Raw genomic sequence first — 21780 nt, 5'->3', positions numbered from 1 at the left:
TTTCCTATCTTTCTTGTTGAGCTTCAGTCCGGCAAAGAGCACGGAATCATGCTTCATATCGAAGAGTTCATCATATTCCGTCTGGAGGACACTGGCCAGGATCTTCGCCGAGGCCATCGTACGAGCCTCAATCTTTCGCCCAAGCAGGGCTTCGGCAAGGGCATATGGATTGACGGCACCCACTCTGACATCCTTGGGGGGGGGGCGTCAGCGTGCAGGCTCCGTCCTCCAGAGGAGAGCGTTGATGCCGGTTTCACATCGCCGAGCTCATCGTAGTCTGACTGGAAACTGTCAGAGCCAGGAGACATTTGCTTGTTGGCCTTGTGGCCAAGGATGGCTTCAACGAGTGCGGATGGGTCGACGACGAGGAGCTTGGAATTTTTGGACGAAGAATCAGAAGACGCAAATTGGATATCATCCATGTTGACGGCAGTTGCACGCATGTGATGAAGGGGAGATAGTGAATTGAACTTGGCAAGTGATTAGGCGGTTAAATGATAAGAGACGTCCTGTCTGAGGAGAAGGAAAGGAAAAGATCTTGAAGCTGGGTTGCTTCTGGGGACTTTATGCTTCTTCGCGGCTCGTTCTACACCGATGTTTTCCGGGCAGTAACGCATCATTGGTTCAGAATGAAGCTTCAACCGTGCAGATTTCCTCGTATCTATGACACATCTTGACTCAAACTTCTCTTATAATGGCGAGTGAGCGTTGCAGAAAACAACCCGTGAAGTGTCGCCGAACCTCCTTACTGGATGGGATCTCTCTTGCTGGTACTGACATGTCAAATGAACCTATGGCCCAAGCGCTGTAACCGGCCAACAATTGCGTGGGTCTGGGAGATTCATCAGATGCAACATGACGTACTTGGTATCAAGGGATCAACCGTTGTTAGCCGCCGTATAGTCGTGTGTTTGAAGTACTTAACTGAGCCAAGCTAGAGGAATGGCTACCAGTGCCACATATGAACGTGACACACTTCGCTCCTCACAACTTACATCGAAGCACTGAGCCAGGTATTCACCCGCTGTCTTTTACCGGGGCATGCCTATTCAATCTAAGCTCGCTGAGCGGCCGAGAGATTGCGGGGTGCCTGTTCTGTTGAATGATACTGTCGTTCGACATCATGGTACAAACCAGCCTGAGGACGCAGCACGCCTCCTACGACAGACTTACATCTCGGTATGCCCCAACCGTTGACCTTTCCCCGCACTGGGAGGCTGACAATGTGCCGTCCTTTCCAGAACTCATACCTCAGCATGTGAAAGCTGGGTCTTCGGTAAGTTAGAGTTGTGTAGCTCAGCTACTATGTAGGACCTTGTGTGGTCTGATGTCTGATAGCCTGCAGAGGGCACTCGTCAACGCAGGGGGCTTTCCGGGTTTATGATTGGAGACGAGCGTATGTGGACGAGCTAGTAAAGCTAGAATGGCTCCACAATGGTGCCGAATCGCTGGGAAACCTGGGGAATGCCGATCACCCCGGATGACTACGCATCACCCCGGCCTTACCCCTGCTCATGATGGAAGGGGGACATAAAGCAGCGATCCTCACATATCTTCCCCGATTCGTTTGAGGTTGATGAACCCATGCAGCTCCGAAATTAATCTTGACGGAGTGGCTCTCATCAAGAAGAGTTATCGTCGTGACTGGAGATCTGGGTGCCAGCCCAGAGGAGCTAAGGACTGGCGAGGTGTCCCAGGAGAGGACCACAGATATCTCGGTCTCCTGTTGATGAAAGCCTGTATTTTAAGTACGCAGACAATTTCGGATGTACGTTTGGTCAACCAGAACACACACACACACACACGCACACACACATTTAATCATGTCCGGTGGCTGCCAGCCAATAGGGCCACTATTTGCTCTGCACATTTCCGTTTCCCAAGCTTTGTCATGATCTCCTAAAAGCCCGTACAGCGTCTGTTTCCTGCTTTTGCCTCTTCCATTTACCGTCACTCTACGGTATCTCGTGTACAAGGATATCGACCAAGATCTTATCTCCCACCTCTCTATGGACCTTGGATCCCATTTCGGGCTCTCATAAAAACTGCCGATCACAGAGATCCTCGCGGAAGCGTGGAACTCACAGAGCAGCTCTCCGGCACAATGCGACACCGGAAACCCGTCATACAAGAGAATTGTACTTTCCAGACTCCTCAGGAAGTGCTCGGTGGTCCCAAGCCAGCAGCTTCCGATGCATGACCCCCCAGCCGAAATCTGCTTCGAGGCCGCCGAAACATGGTGATATGTCAACTTCTGCCTACTCGGGGACCGGCGGAGCTCGAGCCGGAGCACCAGGCCACGCATCCGCTGATCAGCAAACTGGTTCTACATCCTTGGTATTCCTACGATGGCTGCAGACTGGGAGCGGGCCTTTGGTGCTGGACAGCTTACATTGACGTCGCAGAACCTGTCGATGAAGGCGCAGACCATAGGAAAGTTGCAGCCGACGAGGAATTGGCTATGAAGCACGTGTGAGGGAACCGACTTGCATTGCTACCAAATGGGACCTGATGTACAAAGAAGACTCTGATGAGGAAGATAGAAGAAGTAGCCGGGAGTTTGCCTGGACGAGGGCCTTTGCCCCGAGGTCATTACCGCTCAGCCCGTTACGCCTCTGTTGGAATAAATATTGACTTGCATAATGGGCAATCGACATGACGGTTTTTGAGCCAAGAGTCGATGCAAGTCGTGTGAACAGATGTTTGCATTTCAATCGTCGGACGCTGTCCACATCCACTAGGACTTCGAGGCAGATTGCACTGCAGCAATGTCAGTGTTACCAGGAAAACTGCACCACTTGGAACATACTGTACCAGACTTCAGCTGCGCTGGACTGGGTTGAAGCCACAGCAGCCTCCCTCTTAAACCCCTGAATCTGCTCGTACTTTTGTGAGGGGCTCGCATCATTTAGCATTCGCAGGTCGATTGTCTCCTTCAATTTCCTTTTTGCTCTCTCAACGTCTCTCTGAGGCTGATTATGGCTCTGTAATTTCACCAGACAGCTTTTGTTCATGAGCATGCATATGGGTGGTTGGAACTTGAGAGAGATTACGTACAGAATGGGGAGCACGAGGGCTACGACGACGACGACGACGCCAACTGTCACCAAAGCCGGTATACGCGAATCTGGAGCTGAGGCGTCGTAGTCGTTCGGCGTCGTCGGGTTGCCTGCGATAACGCTCATGAGCTGTTAGTGCTCGTTAATATCCTCGTGGCCAAATTCTGCCCGCGTTCGATGGATACAGTACACTGAACATAAATCGAGGGGTGCCTGATCAAATATCATGACAGATCGTAGCTCAGCCACGCCCGACAATCATACGATGCCCTTCGAGAATGCGCAAGAGCCTGCTATAGTAGAGTTTGCCACCGGGCTTCCGAAGCTTTATCACCTAAAGCGCCCTGTGGTTTTATGAGCAGTTGTTTCAACATGGAGATCGCCGCCCTTCATCAGGGCCAACGGGTTAGTTAATTGGTGGCTTGATCGGGCCATAGCCGCGATACTAGTAAGTCTAGACCCCCCATTGCGACCAGTGCGCATCGCGACCAGGGGTCGCGTCGCGACGCGGTTGAGCACCCCACCATACATTTTCCCATATAAACCTGCTCAACCGCGTCGCACCGCGACCCGACCACCTGCATTGTGACCGTCAAAAAGGAAGCTATCGTCATGGTCGCAAAAGACTACCAATTGCGCGCCCTGCGCGCACTGGATGAAGTTGAGGCTGGCGTACCTGTCGCGACGGCTGCTAGACGACACGATGTCGACAGATCCTACCTACGTCGTCGCCTTGACGCGTGCCCAACCTTCAAGCAAAGGTACCAAGTCCGACAAACCCTCTCCGTGACCCAGGAGGATTATCTGGTCTCTTGGGCCCTCGACCAAGCAGCAATGGGCTATGCAGCTCCATTGAAGCAATTCAAGCACTTCGCGATGCGCCTGCTGGCTCTCGACAACCCCTCCGCACACCTCGGCAAGCACTGGTACCGACGCTTCATCCGCCGCAACCCGACCTTGAAGACCTCGAGATCACGACTTATTGAATACAAACGATACGACGGTGCCTCCAAGGCCAATATCGACATCTTCTTCGACCGCCTGACGTCATTGAAGGGCAAACGAGTACGGCCCGAGAACATATGGAACGTTGACGAGTGTGGCGTCGCGGAGGGCCTAGGTCACAATGGCTTCGTGGTCAGTGATGCCTTGCGCGACTTTACCTTGAAAAAGGACGGCGCCAGGAGCACCTAGATCACGATAATTGAGGCCATTTCTGCTGGCGGTGGCTTCATCCCTCCCCTTGTTATTTTTAAGGGCCAATCCGTGCAGCAGCAGTGGTTTCCCGACGTCGAACTTGACAGGTGGAAGCATTGGTGTTTTGACACATCACCAAACGGGTGGACCAGCAATGATATTGCTCTGAAATGGCTCAAGGAGGTATTTATTCCCAACACCAAGCCTACGGATTCTAGAGAGTGGCGATGCCTTCTTCTCGACGGCCACAAGTCGCACGCAACAGAGGAATTTATGACGGAGTGCTTCATCAATAAAATCTGGCTGATTTACCTCCCGGCTCATACCTCACATGTTCTTCAGCCACTCGATGTGGGCGTGTTCTCGGCGGTGAAGGACCACTATCGTCAAGCGGTCGCGGAGGTTGCATATAACACTATGAACGAGTCCCCAGGCAAGCGGGAGTTCCTTGAAGCATACCAAATTGCGCGCAAAAGAAAGCTCAATAAGGAGAACATCTTAGGAGGCTTCAAAGGCACAGGGGTGTGGCCTCACAATCGGTTGAAGGCGCTGGGTTCCCGCTTCGTGATGCGGGACTATGAGGAGGTACGGGAGGCCCAGCAGAATCCCCAAAATCGGGCCCAAACGACGGTTTTAGAGCCAGATTTTTTGACGCCCTTGTGCGCAATTGACGTCAAAACACCAAAAACATCTCGCGATGTCTATAAAATGCATAGGGAGTTGGTAAAGTGTGGTGTACCTTTAGGGGCGGCGACCTGCAGGAAGCTCTTCAACAAGGTCGGGAAGGCAATCGACACTTCGAACATCGCGCGCACCACCGCAGAACACCAAAAAGACCGTCTCCAAGCTGCATTAGATGCTTCAAAGCCTGCTAAACGCCGCAGAGTCGATCCGGATCCCAATAAACAGTTTGTTCAGGTCGTAAACGTGGAGCGCGCAAAGAGGCAATTGCAGCTCGAGATGGGGGCGGACTTCAGCACGGATGACGACACCGACAGCAGCGACGACGAGGTAGAGATCATTGAAGACGACAGTGACGAGGAGAGCTGCATTGAGGTGCGGATCAATTGATTTGAAGCCTTTTTAACGAATGCTTGTTCAGTTATTGCAGAGTGACCATGTGGTCGGTGATGCCCTCATGCGCAGGTTGGGGGTGGTCGCCATGCGCACTGGTCGCAATGGGGGGTCTAGACTTACGCGGCGCCGGCACTGCGAATCAGTCCCAGCCGGAATACCTAGGTGGTCCACTATGGTACAGTATGGTGGTCATTTCTTCCCCTTCGTTCGGCCGCAGACCCCCGCCCTCACGCCAACTATCGTCACATGTTCTAGCGATGGAGGCATCTCGACGTCCAAGGCAGAGGCGGCGTGGTTAACCGATCGGAAGGTTAACTGACAAACCGCGCGTCATGCAACCGACGCACTCTTCTACGACACTTCCGGTAGATACGGGCCTGGCATCCGGCAAGTCCTATGCAGCTCGTCGTCTTGGAACCAGAGCAATCACACGAGGCACTCGCCTTGGCCACTGGCATTTCCACCCCTGCAAGCACATGGAGTGCTGGAATTCGAGCGAACCCGGACCATCCTCAATGCCAGGTCGATGAAACTTGAATTTGTGCCAAACAGGACGAATGTTTCCCCGCCGCCTAAGTACCCACCCGGCCAGACACGGCCGCCGTAGCCTGAAGTCCAATTTGGCCCAGCAAATCAAACACGCCACAACACGCACGCCACTCAGATTCAAAGTTCACGTCAGTCTGTGAGCAAAGCCGCCCACCCCACTCCGTGGCTTAGCATCAAGCCCTCCAAGTGTGGCTGCAAGCAGTCAACGAACAGGCTTGTGAAAGTGCCCTACACTCTCTGCCAGAGAAAAATCATCACTGGACGGAGGGAGTCCACACCATGCGCCCCGTTGGGTTTCGTTGCCCCGTACTCTATCTCCCTCCGCCTGGAAACTCCTGGTCAAGTTATGCCGCTGGGGAATTACGCCCTGAAAGGATGTTGGCATAAACGGGGTCGTTGACAAGCATATTCTCTGGGAGACGCCATGCCGGAGAGCGGCAGCCGCGTTCGAGCTGGGTGTGTGTGGAACGCAAAAACGGCTGGGCACCACGTTGGGGGAGCCAAGTTGTCCCAAAGGGGATTGGGAGTCAGTCCCGACCAACCAATTGGTCCGCTATGGTACAGCCCACGACTTCGCCGAGGATTTGCAGAACGAGCAACCGTGTACCATTCAATGCCCCTGTCAGGTACAACAAGGATTACTCGATGACAAGGGCCGCACAACATCCATCTGGTTACCCTCCTCAAGCGGGGAAAGGGGTTACATCCTGGGCCAAGCCAAGGGTTGGTACCCCGGTCGGGGCATCCCTCCAGCTCTCCCAGGGCCGCGAACCGATTTGCCCACTGGAGAGGCCAACGACGGCGGACTCGATCCCGTGGACTTGGCCACAGCCGCCCACAGGGTCGTTTCAGTCGGACCAACGCGACGGTTACAGGCCACGCTCTTTGCAAGGCATCATCTCTCATCAAAAACGAATGCAGGCCCTAATTTGCGAGGCACTCACCTGTCGGAACGTGGATCAGTTACATGACGTGCCTAAAGGAGGTCTAGGTACATGCTGGCGATGTCTTTGGACTAAGAAATGCAGGAACGTGGGCAAATGTGCCACAGCTGGAAGTACCTAAGCAGCCTGGAAATTTCCAGGTGAATACTCCTCCCGTCTCCATATGCTGGGCGTCTGGCATCACAATAATCCACCGATCGGCATGGATGGCACCCGCATCTCCACGGAGGGAGCAGTGATCAACTAAACACAACGGTGAACCTGCCGGCCGGGACACACAGAGTCAAGCTTAACCTTCGAGATGCAGCACCATGACCTCACCCCCATGACAAGAGCCTTGAAATGGGGGGGTCGTGGCTGACGTGTTGTGTCGTCGAAGCATCGTCAACCCCTGGCACATGCGACCACGCCAGTGGCAAAGACGGACGCGAGACTATCTTCTCCCTCTACCAGTCACCCTTAGGCAAGCCATAGTGGTGGCCTGAAGATGGCACACCCTGATCACCCTGTTGCCATACCATTCCTCGCCCCTGACTCACAGCTTTGGTCTGCTCTGGACATTTCGATTTTGCACCATCCCATCAGTGTTCCCATTCCAACTCTAGACGAACCTCTCCTTTTCTCGTCCGAGCTCTGCTCCTTCAAGTCACTGTTTGCATTGGACCATCTTGGCTTGTTAAACTTCTTGCCGGTTCCCTCAGCATCTCTCTAACTTGACTCCGACTCCCCGTGCAAGGGGATAGGTCCTACCCTACACGTTTCTAGTACAATGGAACTACCATTTGCTCCTTTCGTCGAGGCTGAGGATGGCTATTTTAAATATTCGTGTGATATTCTAACTTGACCGGCTTTCGAAGCCCTGGAACTATCACTATCCACTTGATCTTTTGTTGATAAGGCCCCAGGCCCTGCATCCGTCGTGGGCATCCACACCAGAACATTACCGTAATTGCTCTTCCTCCGGGGAATCCAAGCGGCATCGACTTTAGATGCCGAGTTGGCGCTGACCTGACCGCTGCCCGGATATTGGACCACGATTTTGTTGTCCGTTGTTGGATGTGGTCATTCGTGGCCCATCCTAGCTTCGGGGCAAGATCAACCCAGCAAGCCAATGCTCCCGATGGTGACACCGTGCTCTCACCCGGGACTCAAAAAGGGCCACTATTACGATAGCAGTCAGTCTATTGACGGTGCATGGCCTCGGACAGAACTTGAAGGGGAACTTATCCCCTCTATTCGACAGGTGAGCTTGCCGTCGCCCTTCATCGCCGACTCCCTCCCCTTCTTTTCCTGAGAGAAGTCATGCTTACTCCATATCCAGGTCTTTCCGGAGATTCACCTTCGAGGGCAGGATGACCCCTCGAGGAGAGCGTCTACGACGTCTTCTCCCACAGCAGCTAATTCTGCTGCCGCAACGACTTTCGAGTGCTCTCGCTCCCGAAACTCGAACAAATGTCAGTAGCCACGGCTTTACGAGACGACACATCCAGCGCTTCCTTAGCGGCAGCCTTTGTCAACACCTTCTGGGCCTTCCCTCGAGGGTGGCGCACCGCGAACGAGTCCACAGGTTACGCAGGCTCGGCTGGTTCCTATATTGCCGCCAGGGCTCATGGAAGCACATGATCGCCAGGACGTGTGTCCCGTTGCACCCGGCCAGGTGCAAATGGCTGCTTCCGACCTAGACCATATGCACCACGACAGAATGATGTCAACTAAAGACTTCCAACTGACGCGGCCAGCATCTTTATGTTCTACCAAACTGCTGGTTGAATCGGCGCCGTCGTACGTGGTAAAGGAGGGACATCCGCACAGATACGAGCATCCCACTCGAGCTCAGTCCTCGTCTCTGGGGTCTACTCAGCGCCTCGACCTTAGTAAGGGCAAGTCACGGTCTATAGGCCCTAGGATTGCCCAGGAGCATGAATCGGGTTCGGGTGGAAGCAATAGAAGTAGCTAAACCATTGAGAAGGCACGAAGAGAGTCACCAAGGTGAATTCGCCGCAACTGGAGCGCAAGAGAGCCAACGACAGGAAGGTCCAACGAGCTAGGCGGACGAAGACAAAGGAACACATCGGGAGACTCGAGCGAGAGATTGCGGTGCTCAAGGGCAAGGGCAGTCGCGAGAGGATCGTCCAGGAGCCCCTGCGGAAGAACCGGGCCTTGGAAGACGAACTATTTCGGTGCAAGGAAACTATGAGACAGGCATTAAGGCCTCCTAGCCCGGCTCAGGGAACGAGTTTCCCGCCGTGACGGGCGGTGTTCATCGACAGTCCCAATGTACGATATCCTACGTTCTGCGAGCGCCGTGGCATGTTCATTGCTATTTACCACGCCTTCTGGCCATCCATGCATGTCTCTTTCTTTTATCCTCTTCTGTTGAACTACATCTGTACCAACCACGGGCGCTGCCTACATTCATGTTGCTCGGGGCTTAATAATCCATCCCCGTCGCCTCCACTGCCGCGACCTTTGCTGACCACCCAAGGCTGATGCCTGTTTGCTGTACTCATTCTTTAATGACGCCGAGAACCCTGAGCGGCCGTTTAGTTGTGCGTCGGCGTGTCACCCTCGACCTTGAACTCCGGTTCGGACCATCTCCGTTGTGCCGCGCTACCAAATTGGCAGGCTCGCTGTTCGTCTTGTGTGACTGTGACAGAGCGGCGTGGACATTCACGTCGTCGGCGATATGCGCTCGGATAAGGTGCAGAGGACTGGAGAGCACGTTCCGGAGGATTGCCAGGCACCCGCCATGGTCCGGTGTCCGGCGGCGTGTACCGGATGCTGACTCGGAAGGCATTTGTGGAAGGGGGAACGGCGACTAGGCTTGATAAGCGGGGCAATAGGCCCTTGTTGTTCGTCTTTGGGCAGTCCAGGAACACCACAATGACTCGCGCTGGGTGTTCCACAAGCAAGGTCTCCAGCTCCCCAAGGGCAGCGTCTCCAAGAGGATTGTCCCCGATTCGTCGAAACCCGCGTAGGATTGCCTGAAGCAAACCCAGCCGGCGCACTTTGCGCGTCCCAGGACAGGATGTAGTAAAGATAGGATCGAAGGCCGCCGCAAGGTACACAGCGTCGATAGGAGAAGTTGCCGATGACACGATGACGGAGCCGCCTTGAGGCAGGCGCCAGGATGGCTGTTGGGCTACCGAGCCACGTCTAACGCCATCGATTTGTAGGTCCGTCCACCACGTGCCGGAGATACCCATCAGTATGAATAAAGCAAGCTTCTTAACAACGGAGCCACTTGGGAACCATTGCAGTAGTATCCCGTAGGCGGCGATGGTAATGAAGATGAGGGGCAAGCGGGTAACAAGGAGAAGGACTTGCAAGATGAGTGAGAAGACGGAGGAAAAGAAGTTGACCGCGAATAGTGAAAAGACCAGGCAGGCCGAGAACATGCCCTGCTCAATAATGTTGTTGGAAACCAAAGCTGGCCTGACGGCCATATTGGGACGATGTTGTTACGGATATTGTAGGATCAGGCCCTGATGTGTGAGTATGGATGAAGCGCTCGGGCTCCTTTTCTGTCTCGACAGGCATCTGAAGGCACTAGGTTCACCAAAGACGTTGCCGTGGAGCGACTCTTGATGCATGTGCAGGTTACCCCGCCAGAGGTAATGACATGATCATCCACGGATCACTTCCACGAAGGTTTTGGCCCGGCAATGGAGGTTGGTTCGCAAGGTGGCTGGCTGGCCCATGAAACTTCCCGTGTGCATGCGGCTCAGTTTGACCCACATCGGGGAGGATAATCCAGTCCATGGGACCAAGGCCGGCATTAGGCGAAACTCCAAGCCCTAAGACCAAAGTGAATTAGCGACAGGAGGGCTGAACATGCCAGCTGGGTCGGGCTCGATCGTGCCGACCGCTTGGAGCGGCGGGGTTGGCGGGGACTAGGATGCGATGCATCAGTCGGGTAGGGGTCAAACGGTAGGACCACAATGGAGAGACAAATGGGTGGTTCAGCAGCAGTGGAGAAAACGCCATGTCACAAACTCGTAGTTGCAAACACGCCCGCCAGCTTCCCAACGTGGTGAGCATGCCGCTCTAGGCAGGTTTCTTTTGCCCTCAACGTTTACGATGCTCCTTAAGAGGGCGTAGATCGCTGCCTGCCCCGTGTCAACAGTGTGGTGGGTTTCTCGGACCAAGACGACTTGTACAGTCGACGGTCAATTCCCATTACAGTGTACTAGGCAGTGTCACCTGGCTGATTCGTATCGGAGTAACCTTATCCTGAAATGGCGACTTGCACCCCGCTCTCGCCCCGGGGCGCGGGGGTGGGGTTTGCAACGGTAAATGGAGCTTAGCCGTAGTGTCAGTACTGTCCTGCGCCTAGCTCGTATTAAAGCTGGCCGGTGGACTGCTACGCAAGTAAAGAGCTTCTGCCGGGGCAGATTCTAGGTACCGAGAGAGCGAGGAACAGAGCAATCGACCGGACAGGACTTGGAAAAGGACGCTGCCGCTTCATCTTCTGCCTCTTGCATGACACGACTCATAGTCCCGCCCCTTTCCCCGTCCACCCCCATATCGCTTTCAACCGGGCTCGAGATAAGTGTCAAGATGTGTGGGTTGTAGAGAGTTGAAATTGGTCCTTAACCACTGCCCAAGTCAAGGGGACGAGTTATATACACAAAACAATGGTGCCCATGTGGGTCGGGACGCCTCCTCGGCTGGGGCGGAGTATCGTTTGACAATAAGGACTGGCATTGCAATGCGCGTGGCTTGATCGCTTGTCATCTCCCGCTCTTGCGCCGCCTCTTGTTTTATTACAACATAATCCCTAAATACCAGACCACCGCTTTCTTCGATTACCCATCCTTGGGACGGAACCCAGGCCACCCATTCATCAACCATCGATAAACGTATCTATTATCACCACTACCACACTCGCCATTATACCCAACGAACCACCCCCAAGGTCTCCCCGACGGACGGCCGCCCCCTCGTTTCCTGTCAACTCGGCCTTCCCCCGGTCGAACCTGAGATCTCGGACTCGAATCCGCCTCTGCAATCCTCGTCCCCTGACGACGCAATATACGCAGCCAGAGGGATCCCGCACCCATCCAGACCGCGTCCCCCATCTCTTCCGCCACGCGGCTACTCTCACTGGGACACCATGGCCAGCCAAAGCCCTCAAAACGTCATCCGCAGGTACGCACCCACCTGTTTGCCCCTCCACCGTCTCGACGATCCCTCCTCAGGGGTCCTCCGCCGAACTCGATTCATCACATGATATCCCCCCCCCACCCAACCAAACCAAAAAAAAAAAGGGGTACTGACATCTAATTCCCTCAGGAAACTGGTCATCATCGGCGATGGTGCTTGCGGCAAAACATCTCTGCTGAGCGTCTTTACGCTCGGCTACTTCCCATCAGTCAGCCCCCCGAGCCTGCCGCGAAGCATATCAAGCTAACCACCACGACCCTCCGCAGCATTACGTATGTCCTCCCCGAACCCTCGACCGTCCGCCCGCCGACCATCCGCTCTCATCCCGCAGATCCCGACAGTCTTCGAGAACTATGTCACAGATTGTAGAGTAGACGGCAAGTCCGTTCAGTTGGCGTTATGGGATACCGCTGGACAAGAAGACTACGACAGATTGCGGCCGCTGGCATATTCTAGGGCTCATGTCATCCTCATCGGCTTCTCGCTTGATACTCCAGATTCCCTTGACAACGTCAAGCACAAGGTACGGCCCCTGGTCCCTTCGATATCCCACGCATCCGCCTGGGGGGATATGGTCAAAGGTTCGCTGATACACCCCGCCCGCCCCCAGTGGATCGAGGAAGCCTCCCGCCTCTGCCCTAACGTCCCCATCATCCTCGTCGGCCTGAAGAAGGATCTCCGGGAAGACCCCCTCGCCATAGAGGAGATGCGCAAGAAGTCGCTGCGCTTCGTCACGCCGCAAGAGGGAGATGCCGTCGCTAAGGAGATAGGAGCCCGCAAGTACCTCGAGTGCTCGAGCCTGAGCGGCGAGGGCGTCGACAATGTCTTCGAGGCCGCCACACGCTCCGCTTTGCTCACCTTTGAGAGCGGCGAGAGCTGCGGCTGCTGCGTCATACTGTGAGCCAGGGCCGCCGCCGCCCGCCCGCCCACTCACATATCTTTATAATTCAACAATCGAGCGTCTCATGCCAGTTCCGCCCTTGGCTCTGCGAAATGTGATGAACGATGCCGGGCTTCAACTGTTGCAGCAACACCAGAACTCACCACGTCGGATCCTTCGCCGTACAAAGAGCGGCGTCCGACCATTACTGTCAGGTAAGTCGGCATCGATTTTGCTCGTTTCCAGCAGCAACTTCACGACAGGCTCATGGCCATTAGCCGAGACCTACAATAGGGGCGACCAACCATCCTTATCCTTCGAGAACTGTTTCAGATGAGACTGTAATCCCTCCCTTGCAGCAGGCTTGAGGTCAATGAGACCATATTCGCGAGACGATTTTGCGTATTTGGTCCTGCTTGTACGTAGGGACGGGTAAATCAAGGGTAGGATAAGATTTCCACGTCTTACGGACTGGATGCATCATACATGAGGCTCATCGACCACCTCCACGGTGTACACAGCAGAGCTCAAGGGACTGGTGCTAGTCAAAATGGTACTTGACGTACATGCAAGAACCAGCCGCCCCGGCTGGTGCGCCATATTCACAGACAATCAAGCCGCCATCCAAGCAATCTGGAACCCAAAGTGTCCATCAGGGCAATACATCCTTGTGGAGACCATACAAGCACTCGACGAACTCCGAAGCAAAGGGCGGGAAGTGTAGTTCCGCTGGATCCCAGCACACGTCGGAGTGCCACGCATGAAATGGCAGACCAAGCAGCAAAAGAGGCTGCCGGCGTCAACCAAGATACACAAGGACCCGCTCAACTGCCGCCAGAGCCAGAGTGCCTCCGGATCCTCATGGCGACCACGAAATCCATCATCCGTCGAACGATGAGGGGCGAATGGGATCTATCCTGGGAGACCGCCAAGCAGGGCAGAGATCTTTTCAAGCTCGGAGTGCGACCGGGCAAATCGAAAATCGATACTCGACACGCACATCGGAACGCACAGAGCTGTCAGCTCTGTGGTCACACAGATGCGCACGAGCATGATCAGCCTCGAGTTCGAGACCGAGTGCAAACACGTGCGACAGAAGATCGCGGACATCATCGACACACTCTCTTGCCGGAAGAACAACAAGCAGATCAGCCACGCCGTCCTTGCCGGCGGCTCGTGCGGTGTCCCATTCATCAGGGATCCGATCGAGAAAACGTTTCCGGGTACCCACATCGCCAACTCGAAGTGCAGTGCGGTCGTTGCGCGCGGCGCGGTACGCATCGCGGTACGCATCGCGGTACGCATCGCGGCACGGCCGGACATGAGATCCATCGGCGTCGAAGTTGTTCGCCTTGGCCACAGCCGCCCGTTCACGGAAGTGATCATGTCTCGCAACACTCAACTTCCTAGCAGCAAGGAGCACGAGCTCCAAACGGCCAGGGACGATCAGCCCGTGATCGAGTTCAAGGTTCTCGAAGGGGAAGGAGCGAAACTTTTCTCTCAACACGACGATGGGCTGTTTCGAAATTAGCGGCATTCCGCCCTGCCGCCGTGGCACTCCCGTCACGGTCGAGGTGTCCTTTCTGGACCCGGGCGTCGTTGAAGTAAAGGCCACGGTTGGAGATGGGACCTCAGGCAGGTCCAAATCCCTTAACGTCAATCAAAACCGACGCCTGGGAGACGCAGAGATCAAGCGTCTGCGGATGCTGACTAAGGATCGGCTAAACGGAAAGCGGGACGGCGGAAGCAATTCTTGGGAGGCGTTGTCCAGAAGGGGGACGATTCCAAACGGCGGCCCCCAAAAAGGGAGGCGTGGGGGCGAGTCCCGCGATCTCGCCGAAAACTCGGAAAATGGAAGGCGTTAGGAGGAGGGCAGGACTTTAAGCTGCCGTTACAGGCTATAGAAACCTGACAATATCGCATTTCTGTTGTCATGTCCCTAGGACGACGGGACGGACGTGAGCAGGTCGCGTAGCGGGCCGTTGGAGGACGTGGCAGAGGAGGCGGCAGATGGGAGGAGGGAATAGGAGGCGAAACTGAAGGCGTTATCTTTAACCAGGTCACCTCACCAACTCAGCCCCTGAGAATCCCTTCGACCCAGAGCTCCGCATCTCTTTACAGCAACTGCGCCGCATTGCTCCTGCGGCCTGCGATTGGATACACTACTCGGCGCCTCGTGCCTCGGCTGCGTCTCGATTGCCCGCCAAAAGAGGGCCACTAGCTACCAGAGGTCTTTTGACGAAACTGATAGTCGGTGAGGTTACCCCGACTACCCCGCTCTATCGTCCCATTTCTACTCGGCAGGCAGCCCGAGGGTCCTGATGGCCGATTTGTCCCTTTCAAATTCACAGTACGTCGGAATAGGAGAGGAAAGAAGTCTGAAGTCCGGGGCAACAAACAGCATCTACTCAGCCGTAAGATACTCCATACTCACCTCTGCTTCCAGACCTCGCGCTGTCACGAATAATCACCGTTGCATTCCACCATCCGGGCCCCACAAGATGGCGATACGGTCAGGCACGGCCCTTACCTGGGTGACCGTGAAAGACGCTTTGGAAGCACGCCCAGTCCTCGGAGAATGCGATACTTGCAGCTCTCATGAGTGGAAGATCCATGCGAAGTTGGGCGAGGATTGGTTAACAACAGGGTCGACAAGGACCAGAGACTGGGACATTTTTGAAACCCATATCAAGAAGCTCTGGATATCAACAACAAGCGGCTCCTGTCCTACTTGCGCCTTTATCTGGAGGGGTTTGACGCACTTTATTCCAAAGATCGAAGATGTACTCACATGGCCCGAAGAATGTGCCAAGATCAGGATACACACCCACAAGAGCGGCAAGATGCCTCTACATGTACAGGTAAAGGTTTTATTTGAAAAGGAGCTGAATCGGGTGATCGAGCTCTACACTGCGAAAGGTTAGCCGATAGTATGTATCGCTGGGTCATAGTCGCTTACATCCTTCGCAGACAGTTCAACACCTTGGCCCTTTTTGGGCCCCGCAGGACATGTTGCAGCAAATTCGAACAGCCGTGAATGTTTTGGTTTGCTTGAGACTTGGATCACGGAATGTGAGGAGACCCATGACAACTGTAAAGACGTCGTCCGTGGGTTCATGCCACACCGCTTGATTCACACCGGACTAGGTCTCGATACGCCAAATAACGGTGTCAAGCTAGTCGATACAAGGGTTAGCCAGGGAAAATATGCGGCCCTCAGCCACTGCTGGGGCAAAAAGCAGCCTCTCAGGACAACTCGGTCGACCCTGGATAATCATCTCAGGCATATTCCGTGGACAGCCATCCCACGGACTTTCCAGGACGCCATCGGAACGGCCAGGGTTATTGGTCTCGAGTACATCTGGATTGACTCACTCTGCATTGTACAAGATGATGCCAAGGACTGGGAAGTCGAGTCGAGCCAGATGATGGACATCTATAGCAATGCGCATCTGACCATTGCAGCGACCTGGGGAACTGGCAGCCACACCGGATGTCATACTGCGAGGGCAGAAAACTACATCTCAGTCTGGCCACCGCCCAATTCGTTATCAATAGGCACTCTTCAGACCAAACCTACCGTCTACGCAAGGCCATTGGTCTACCACGATGTCTCGGAACTGCCGCTCAATACCCGTGGCTGGGTCCTTCAGGAACAGCTCCTCTCCCGTCGTGTATTATACTTCACACCCACCGAGCTCCGATTCGAATGTCGCACACGAGAAACATGTGAATGCAGGCTCGGGTCCTGCACTGAAGGCAACCAGATCGGCCCACCGACTCAGCCGAGGCGATACTCGCCGTCAGTCATGGTTGCGTGGGAGCAAGAGGACAATCCAATTAGCTCCTGGCATAGACTCGTGGAGGAGTACACCGGGCGGCTTCTTACCTTCCAGTCGGACAAGCTGATCGCTATCTCCGGAATTGCGCGCAAGTTAGAGGACAATGCGGACAGGAGGAACATCCAGATCGGTCACTACGTCGCGGGACTTTGGAGACTGACCTTTTTTCTCGATCTTCTTTGGAAGGCCGACACCAAGACGTCCAGCATGACGCAGCACTCAAACACATACCGAGCCCCGAGCTGGTCATGGGCGTCAATGGATGGCCCCGTCAGGTACGACGCGTGGTGGTGGTCCTGTGCTCGGGCAGAGACCGTCGCGGTCGACCTTCTCCACTGCCATATCGAGCCCTCTGGCGCAGACCACTTTGGGAATGTCCGCGACGGCTTTATCAGAATCCGCGGCATGGTCACGGAGGTAACGCTGCGCAATAAGACCGCCGTCAAGGATGTGACCCAACATGACGGCCCGGAACCCATTGTTGCCTGGAGCGGCGCGACCTTCACTCGGGCATGCCTGGTAGCCATGCAGAGAGTCCTGCGCCATCCAGTGGATTCTTCGGAGGGCTGCGCTTCATGTTAGGCTATCCGCAGCCTGGGAACCCTGAGACAATCGACAACAACTCGACCAGTGACGGCGCTTACGATGACGAAGAGGAAGAAAATGAGGAGAATCCTTCATATGGCTCACCATGTAGATGGCCGAGGAAGATGGTGAGCAAAGTCTACCCAAACCAGCCCGTAGAGGCTATTGGCGTCCAGTCGTGTACATCCAGCATCCATGATGCCGAAGCCGAGGCGTCGGTCTTGCATGCAATAGCAGCCGGGCTCAGAATATCAAAGGAGAGTTTGGACACTCTTCAAATCCCGATCCTTCTGCGTTACGACATGGAGTCGCCCCAGATCAGGATCAAAGACCTCCTGGAGAAAAAGGGATACCGCAAAAGGCTCATCAGCCTCTTCGAGTCGCTGCCAGCGAGCAAACCCAAAGTTTTATACATTGCCCTGCATGTCGTCACCTGCGGCGGGATGCACAAGGCAACCATGGAGGCCGAGCATGCCGAGCTCATGGTTCAGGCATCTGATCCCACTCAGACCGTCCCGGTCACCATCAAGGGCAAGGTATACCGCGTCAGGAGCCGGGCTAAGATGGGTACGTACAAGTCCGAGGTGATCCTGGGTATGGGTTACCGCGCGGTCAAGTGGGAGCACCGGCAGAAGCTAGACGAGACGCCGGCATCGCGCTTGGGAATCTCAATGCGGCACCGCGAACATCATCCGGATACCATCACCATTGAGCGAAGCGACAAGAGCTGGGACCTCTTCTGGATTGACGACGATGACACCAAGGGCAACTGTCTGGCCGTTTTCGGCTCCGATGACGATGATTCGGAAGATGATGAGCAGCCTGAGAAACATGAAGATGCCCAACAGCATGAGCAAGCCAAGCAACATGTTTTCGCAGGCATGGATCTGGTAGTGGACGAGGAAGCTGAGACCGAGGCTCGCACTTCTGAATATCCCCAAGACTTTTTCGGTCCGCCGCCCGTCGAGGAACTCGACGATACTGCAGAGCCAGGCACCACACTGGAGCCGGGAGCCGGGCAAGATGACGATACTACCAAAGCTAGCCCAGCCCATATGTGAGTGACAGCCGGAGAAGTCAAAACGAGAGAAAATTAGAGGCCTATTGGCATGGAATGCAGAATAGTAGGGAGGTGTATGGCACTTGGCGTTTCACCCTAGCTTGAACCCGAATTGTATGGAGGTGTCAATTTGCCCGGGTCAAATTTGTAACAGAGAAGCGAAGGTTGAGTCGTGATCGTATGCTATAGGGTTTTTGCTCTTTGTTTCATTGAGAATGAAAACTGAATTGGGTGACCAGATTATGTAGCTCCCTTCCTGTCTTGGGCTGACACTATATTTACTGTGTTAGGTGTTCGCACACGGAAGTTGTGCGGACATTCTCAGATTTTGCTGCAATAGCCCAGTGGTCACGCCATGGGTCCGACAAATCCCCCAAGCTTTCTTGATCCCGCCCCAACGAATCATTCGCCCCATCCACCTTGATACGGGCCCCATCTCGTTATCCTCCCACTCTATCCCCCTCTCTCGCAACCGTTTTCGGAAATGTTCGTCCCCCTCCTGCTTGTTCGCTCCCCATATTGACACCACCGTGTCGAACAACACGTGCTCATCCTGGCAACGCCCTCCTTCTCTCAACCTGAACCCTCCCTTCTCGTTCGGCTCGAACCTGCTGCAAATCGACTGCGGCACGCCGCAATCGTAACATGCTGCGTACGGCTCCCATCGCAACCCCTCCCTGACGATCGCCTCGGCGTACTTCTTGGCAGGGTGGTCATCGATAAGGATATCGATTTTATCGTCAATCGATATCATATCGGGTGGATATCGAAGGTCCCTCTGGGCGGGACGCTGCCGCGCAGCACGGCCATTTTTGCTGCCCCCTCTGAATATCACCATCCGCTCGCAGCCCGGGCCGACGCTCCGCGATAGCTTCGCGGCCGCTCGGCCGCGGAGCTTGCGAATAGCATCATTTTAATCGCCTCATCGAGCGCTTTATTTTCCATGTTTTAACGTGTAAGTTTACGAGGTGGTTGTGGCGCTATCCGAAAATAACGGATTTCGGGCCTGTTGGTCAGTGGGGTGCCACTGTATCTGACCCCCTGGGCGCGCTACCAGGCCCTGAAGGACTCTAAAAAAGGCTGTTTAACCACGATAACTACGAATTTTTTTTCCAGGGACTTAAAGCTTTCCAGAAAGGTCAGTTTAATATAGGAAATAGGTGTTAAAAACACAACTTTCTGAAAAAAAAAAAAAAAAAAAAAAAAAAAGGGGGGGGCAATATCACTGACGAACAGATTGTTGGCGAAGCCGCAATGCTAATAGCTAGCTATCGGGATGCCACCAGTGGGCGTGGCAGCCACCCTAACCGTATGCCCTACACCCACTACAGCCACTGCAGGTCCCAGCGGGCCCAGCGGCAGTGAGCCCCCTAATCCTCACTTTTTGGAGCTATTCAGAGCCTCGACAACCTTGGCCACCGAAGCCTCGCCTCGTTCTGTATCCATTTGCTGTGCCACTTCGTATTCGTGTTGCCCACTCTCGCCAGCCCTTCGCCGGACCTCTTTAATAAGCCTTAGGGTCTTGCAGAACCATGGCGATTCGCTCCGAGGTCGCCATTCTGCACCCCATTTCGCCTCGAGGGCGTCAACTGAGGGCATTCCCGGCAGCCCTTCCTTCCATAGCTTCGTCCAGCCCAGGATCGTCTTGATATCACGTGGCAGCCTGTATTAAGGTGCCCTCTCGCCCCGAGCTGCTGCCACAGCTACCGGTGGCGTCAAGGGAGCTCGATTCAATACCTCCGGCACCACCGCTGGCGCCACCGCCGGCGCCGGAGAGGCGGCGTGGGGGCTGCCTTGGTGGGCCAATTGGTGAACCTGAACCAGCTCTTGGCCATCGGGCCTGATATCCATCGTGACCCTCCACGATAACTGGCGTAGGCTGTGGACCTCGCGTTCGAGGCTTGTCACCTTCCGCTCGAGGCGCTGGTTGGACCTCAAGATATCGGCCTGTTGGGTGGCCACCAGCCGAAGCTTTTCAGCTACCGCTGGGATGGCTTGCTCGACTATCTCATAATAGGGATCGTTGGAAGCAGTCTCGTGGATTTCCCTGACGCTGGCAGCGAAATTCAGGAACTCCTCGGTGTGGAAGACGTTACTCTTGAAGATAGGATGGTCTGGGTAGCTGGCCATCAGGAAAGCCGCATGCTGAAGGAGGACGTCACGCGGCCACTGAAGTAACTCCAAGAAGGCGCCAGCGGCCTTATCTTGTTGGACCTCATTCCGGTTATATTTCCGCTGCCAATACTCCAATTCTGGCCACACCAGACCTCTCAGCGCTTCCGGCGGCCTGATTGTTGACCTTGGTATCTGGTAGGAACCAGCCCAATCGGGATCGAAGTCCGCAGTTGCCCTCATAAATTCTCGTGGCAGGGTGGTGAGATAGTAGCCGGTCATGGCGTCGCTATGATTCCAGCGGCCAGCCCTACGAATCTATCATAACAAATTAGCTGTGGCCAAGGTGGCGGCCACCGGAATTGGTATGGCGCTTCACTCACACTTGCTTCTGACACCAGCCAAATCAGCATTCTGGGCGCCAGCAACCCGGGGTGCGTGAGAGGCTTTTGACGCCTTGATTCCACACCTATCGTAGATCTTCCTCGTCCAGCTATTGGCTGTCTGTGGCGAGAGGGATTTCGTGACTTCCGGGAGGGATTGGCGGATTATCTTGATGTGATACCAGTCAGCGTTGGAGGCGAAGCGTGGGAAAGCCTCGCCGTCGACTTGCCACCGATAGAATAACCAGAAGGTTATCGAACCGACAAGGCACGCCTTAGGGTCCCTAATACTGTAGGCTTATCGAGAGTATTGGATGGAAACGCACTGGTCTTCAAAGAATCATGAAACATTGAGTTTCGAAGAACATTAGTGTGTACGAATATGATGCATGCTATGCAAAGTTAATGCTACGGCTGCCTGAATCAGGGGGCTGATGCTCTGAAAGTGGAATTAAGATTCGTCCTCACGTCAGGCTGATGCGACCCGCGCGAGTGCTTCATACTGACGCAATGCCGTACAGTGATCTGTCCCTGTCATTGGTTCAGACTCTGCCCTGGGCCTGTCATTGACGCTTACTCGGGGCGGAGTATCCCCGCGAGTACCTGGTAGCTTCATGAGGCACTCCCTTATCAAAGCTTGTGACTCAAGTACACAAGGTACATGTACAACTCATCTTGAACACAGCGCATATGAAAGCATGTGGATTCAACACATCCCATGTGACTCTGAGACATATCCTCATGTTTAAGAAACGCAGCCAATGGGATGGCTCATGATTGAATGGATGCTGACCAGGTGCTGCCTCATGTCGTGCCAACTCCTGGCAACCCCGCTTCAGCCCTTGGGTTAAACTCTATGCTGCCTGGTATCACACCTTTCGTATAAGCCGTCTTGGTAGTATGGGCGTAGCTTTCCTCACGCATAT

At 54.7% G+C, this 21780-nt stretch overlaps 7 protein-coding genes across 7 annotated transcripts; 5 read left to right on the top strand and 2 right to left on the bottom strand.

Annotated features, from left to right (window-relative positions):
* Nucleotides 1-8278: 8278 nt before the first annotated feature.
* On the top strand, nucleotides 8279-8966 carry B0I36DRAFT_437043 (uncharacterized protein; the record flags this gene model as incomplete). The annotated part of the gene is made up of 2 exons (XM_046162875.1): nucleotides 8279-8393; nucleotides 8431-8966. The coding sequence occupies 2 exons, from the start codon at nucleotides 8279-8281 to the stop codon at nucleotides 8781-8783; spliced, it is 468 nt and encodes a 155-aa protein (XP_046003870.1). The 3' UTR covers nucleotides 8784-8966.
* A 366-nt stretch (nucleotides 8967-9332) lies between these two features.
* Nucleotides 9333-10756, bottom strand: B0I36DRAFT_426158 (uncharacterized protein; the record flags this gene model as incomplete). The annotated part of the gene is made up of 2 exons (XM_046162379.1): nucleotides 9602-10756; nucleotides 9333-9537 (listed from the first exon to the last, which is right to left on the bottom strand). The coding sequence occupies exons 1-2, from the start codon at nucleotides 10270-10272 to the stop codon at nucleotides 9333-9335; spliced, it is 876 nt and encodes a 291-aa protein (XP_046003869.1). The 5' UTR covers nucleotides 10273-10756.
* Nucleotides 10757-11920: 1164 nt separating this feature from the next.
* B0I36DRAFT_402082 (ras-like GTPase, Rho2 subfamily) lies at nucleotides 11921-12893 on the top strand (the record flags this gene model as incomplete). Its single annotated transcript, XM_046161718.1, has 4 exons — nucleotides 11921-11977; nucleotides 12122-12200; nucleotides 12324-12515; nucleotides 12603-12893. Exons 1-4 carry the CDS (start codon nucleotides 11943-11945, stop codon nucleotides 12891-12893), a joined length of 597 nt encoding a protein of 198 aa, XP_046003868.1. The 5' UTR covers nucleotides 11921-11942.
* A 1355-nt stretch (nucleotides 12894-14248) lies between these two features.
* B0I36DRAFT_60389 (uncharacterized protein) lies at nucleotides 14249-14981 on the top strand. The gene has a single exon (XM_046163084.1). The coding sequence runs from the start codon at nucleotides 14384-14386 to the stop codon at nucleotides 14735-14737; it is 354 nt and encodes a 117-aa protein (XP_046003867.1). The 5' UTR covers nucleotides 14249-14383; the 3' UTR covers nucleotides 14738-14981.
* Nucleotides 14982-15031: 50 nt separating this feature from the next.
* B0I36DRAFT_60376 (uncharacterized protein) lies at nucleotides 15032-15874 on the top strand. Its single transcript, XM_046163083.1, has one exon. It carries the CDS (start codon nucleotides 15194-15196, stop codon nucleotides 15794-15796), a length of 603 nt encoding a protein of 200 aa, XP_046003866.1. The 5' UTR covers nucleotides 15032-15193; the 3' UTR covers nucleotides 15797-15874.
* Nucleotides 15875-15988: 114 nt separating this feature from the next.
* B0I36DRAFT_257970 (heterokaryon incompatibility protein-domain-containing protein) lies at nucleotides 15989-17296 on the top strand (the record flags this gene model as incomplete). Its single annotated transcript, XM_046151052.1, has 3 exons — nucleotides 15989-16367; nucleotides 16431-16674; nucleotides 16717-17296. The coding sequence occupies 3 exons, from the start codon at nucleotides 15989-15991 to the stop codon at nucleotides 17294-17296; spliced, it is 1203 nt and encodes a 400-aa protein (XP_046003865.1).
* Nucleotides 17297-19695: 2399 nt separating this feature from the next.
* Nucleotides 19696-20493, bottom strand: B0I36DRAFT_342544 (uncharacterized protein). Its single transcript, XM_046156093.1, has one exon. It carries the CDS (start codon nucleotides 20487-20489, stop codon nucleotides 20028-20030), a length of 462 nt encoding a protein of 153 aa, XP_046003864.1. The 5' UTR covers nucleotides 20490-20493; the 3' UTR covers nucleotides 19696-20027.
* Between the last annotated feature and the right edge of the window lie 1287 nt (nucleotides 20494-21780).

This window comes from Microdochium trichocladiopsis (genome assembly GCF_020744255.1).
Source record: "Microdochium trichocladiopsis strain MPI-CAGE-CH-0230 chromosome Unknown B0I36scaffold_19, whole genome shotgun sequence".
Taxonomy (NCBI): Eukaryota; Fungi; Ascomycota; class Sordariomycetes; order Xylariales; family Microdochiaceae; genus Microdochium; species Microdochium trichocladiopsis.
The sequence above is the reverse complement of the archived record's forward strand: the minus strand, read 5'-3'. Positions and strand labels throughout refer to the sequence as shown.

What these genes read in the sequence shown, in the direction of transcription:
- B0I36DRAFT_60389 (XM_046163084.1), top strand. Translation starts at nt 14,384, where the DNA reads ATGGGCTGTTTCGAAATTAGCGGCATTCCGCCCTGCCGCCGTGGCACT.
- B0I36DRAFT_60376 (XM_046163083.1), top strand. Translation starts at nt 15,194, where the DNA reads ATGGCCGATTTGTCCCTTTCAAATTCACAGTACGTCGGAATAGGAGAG.
- B0I36DRAFT_342544 (XM_046156093.1), bottom strand. Translation starts at nt 20,489, where the DNA reads ATGGCCAGCTACCCAGACCATCCTATCTTCAAGAGTAACGTCTTCCAC.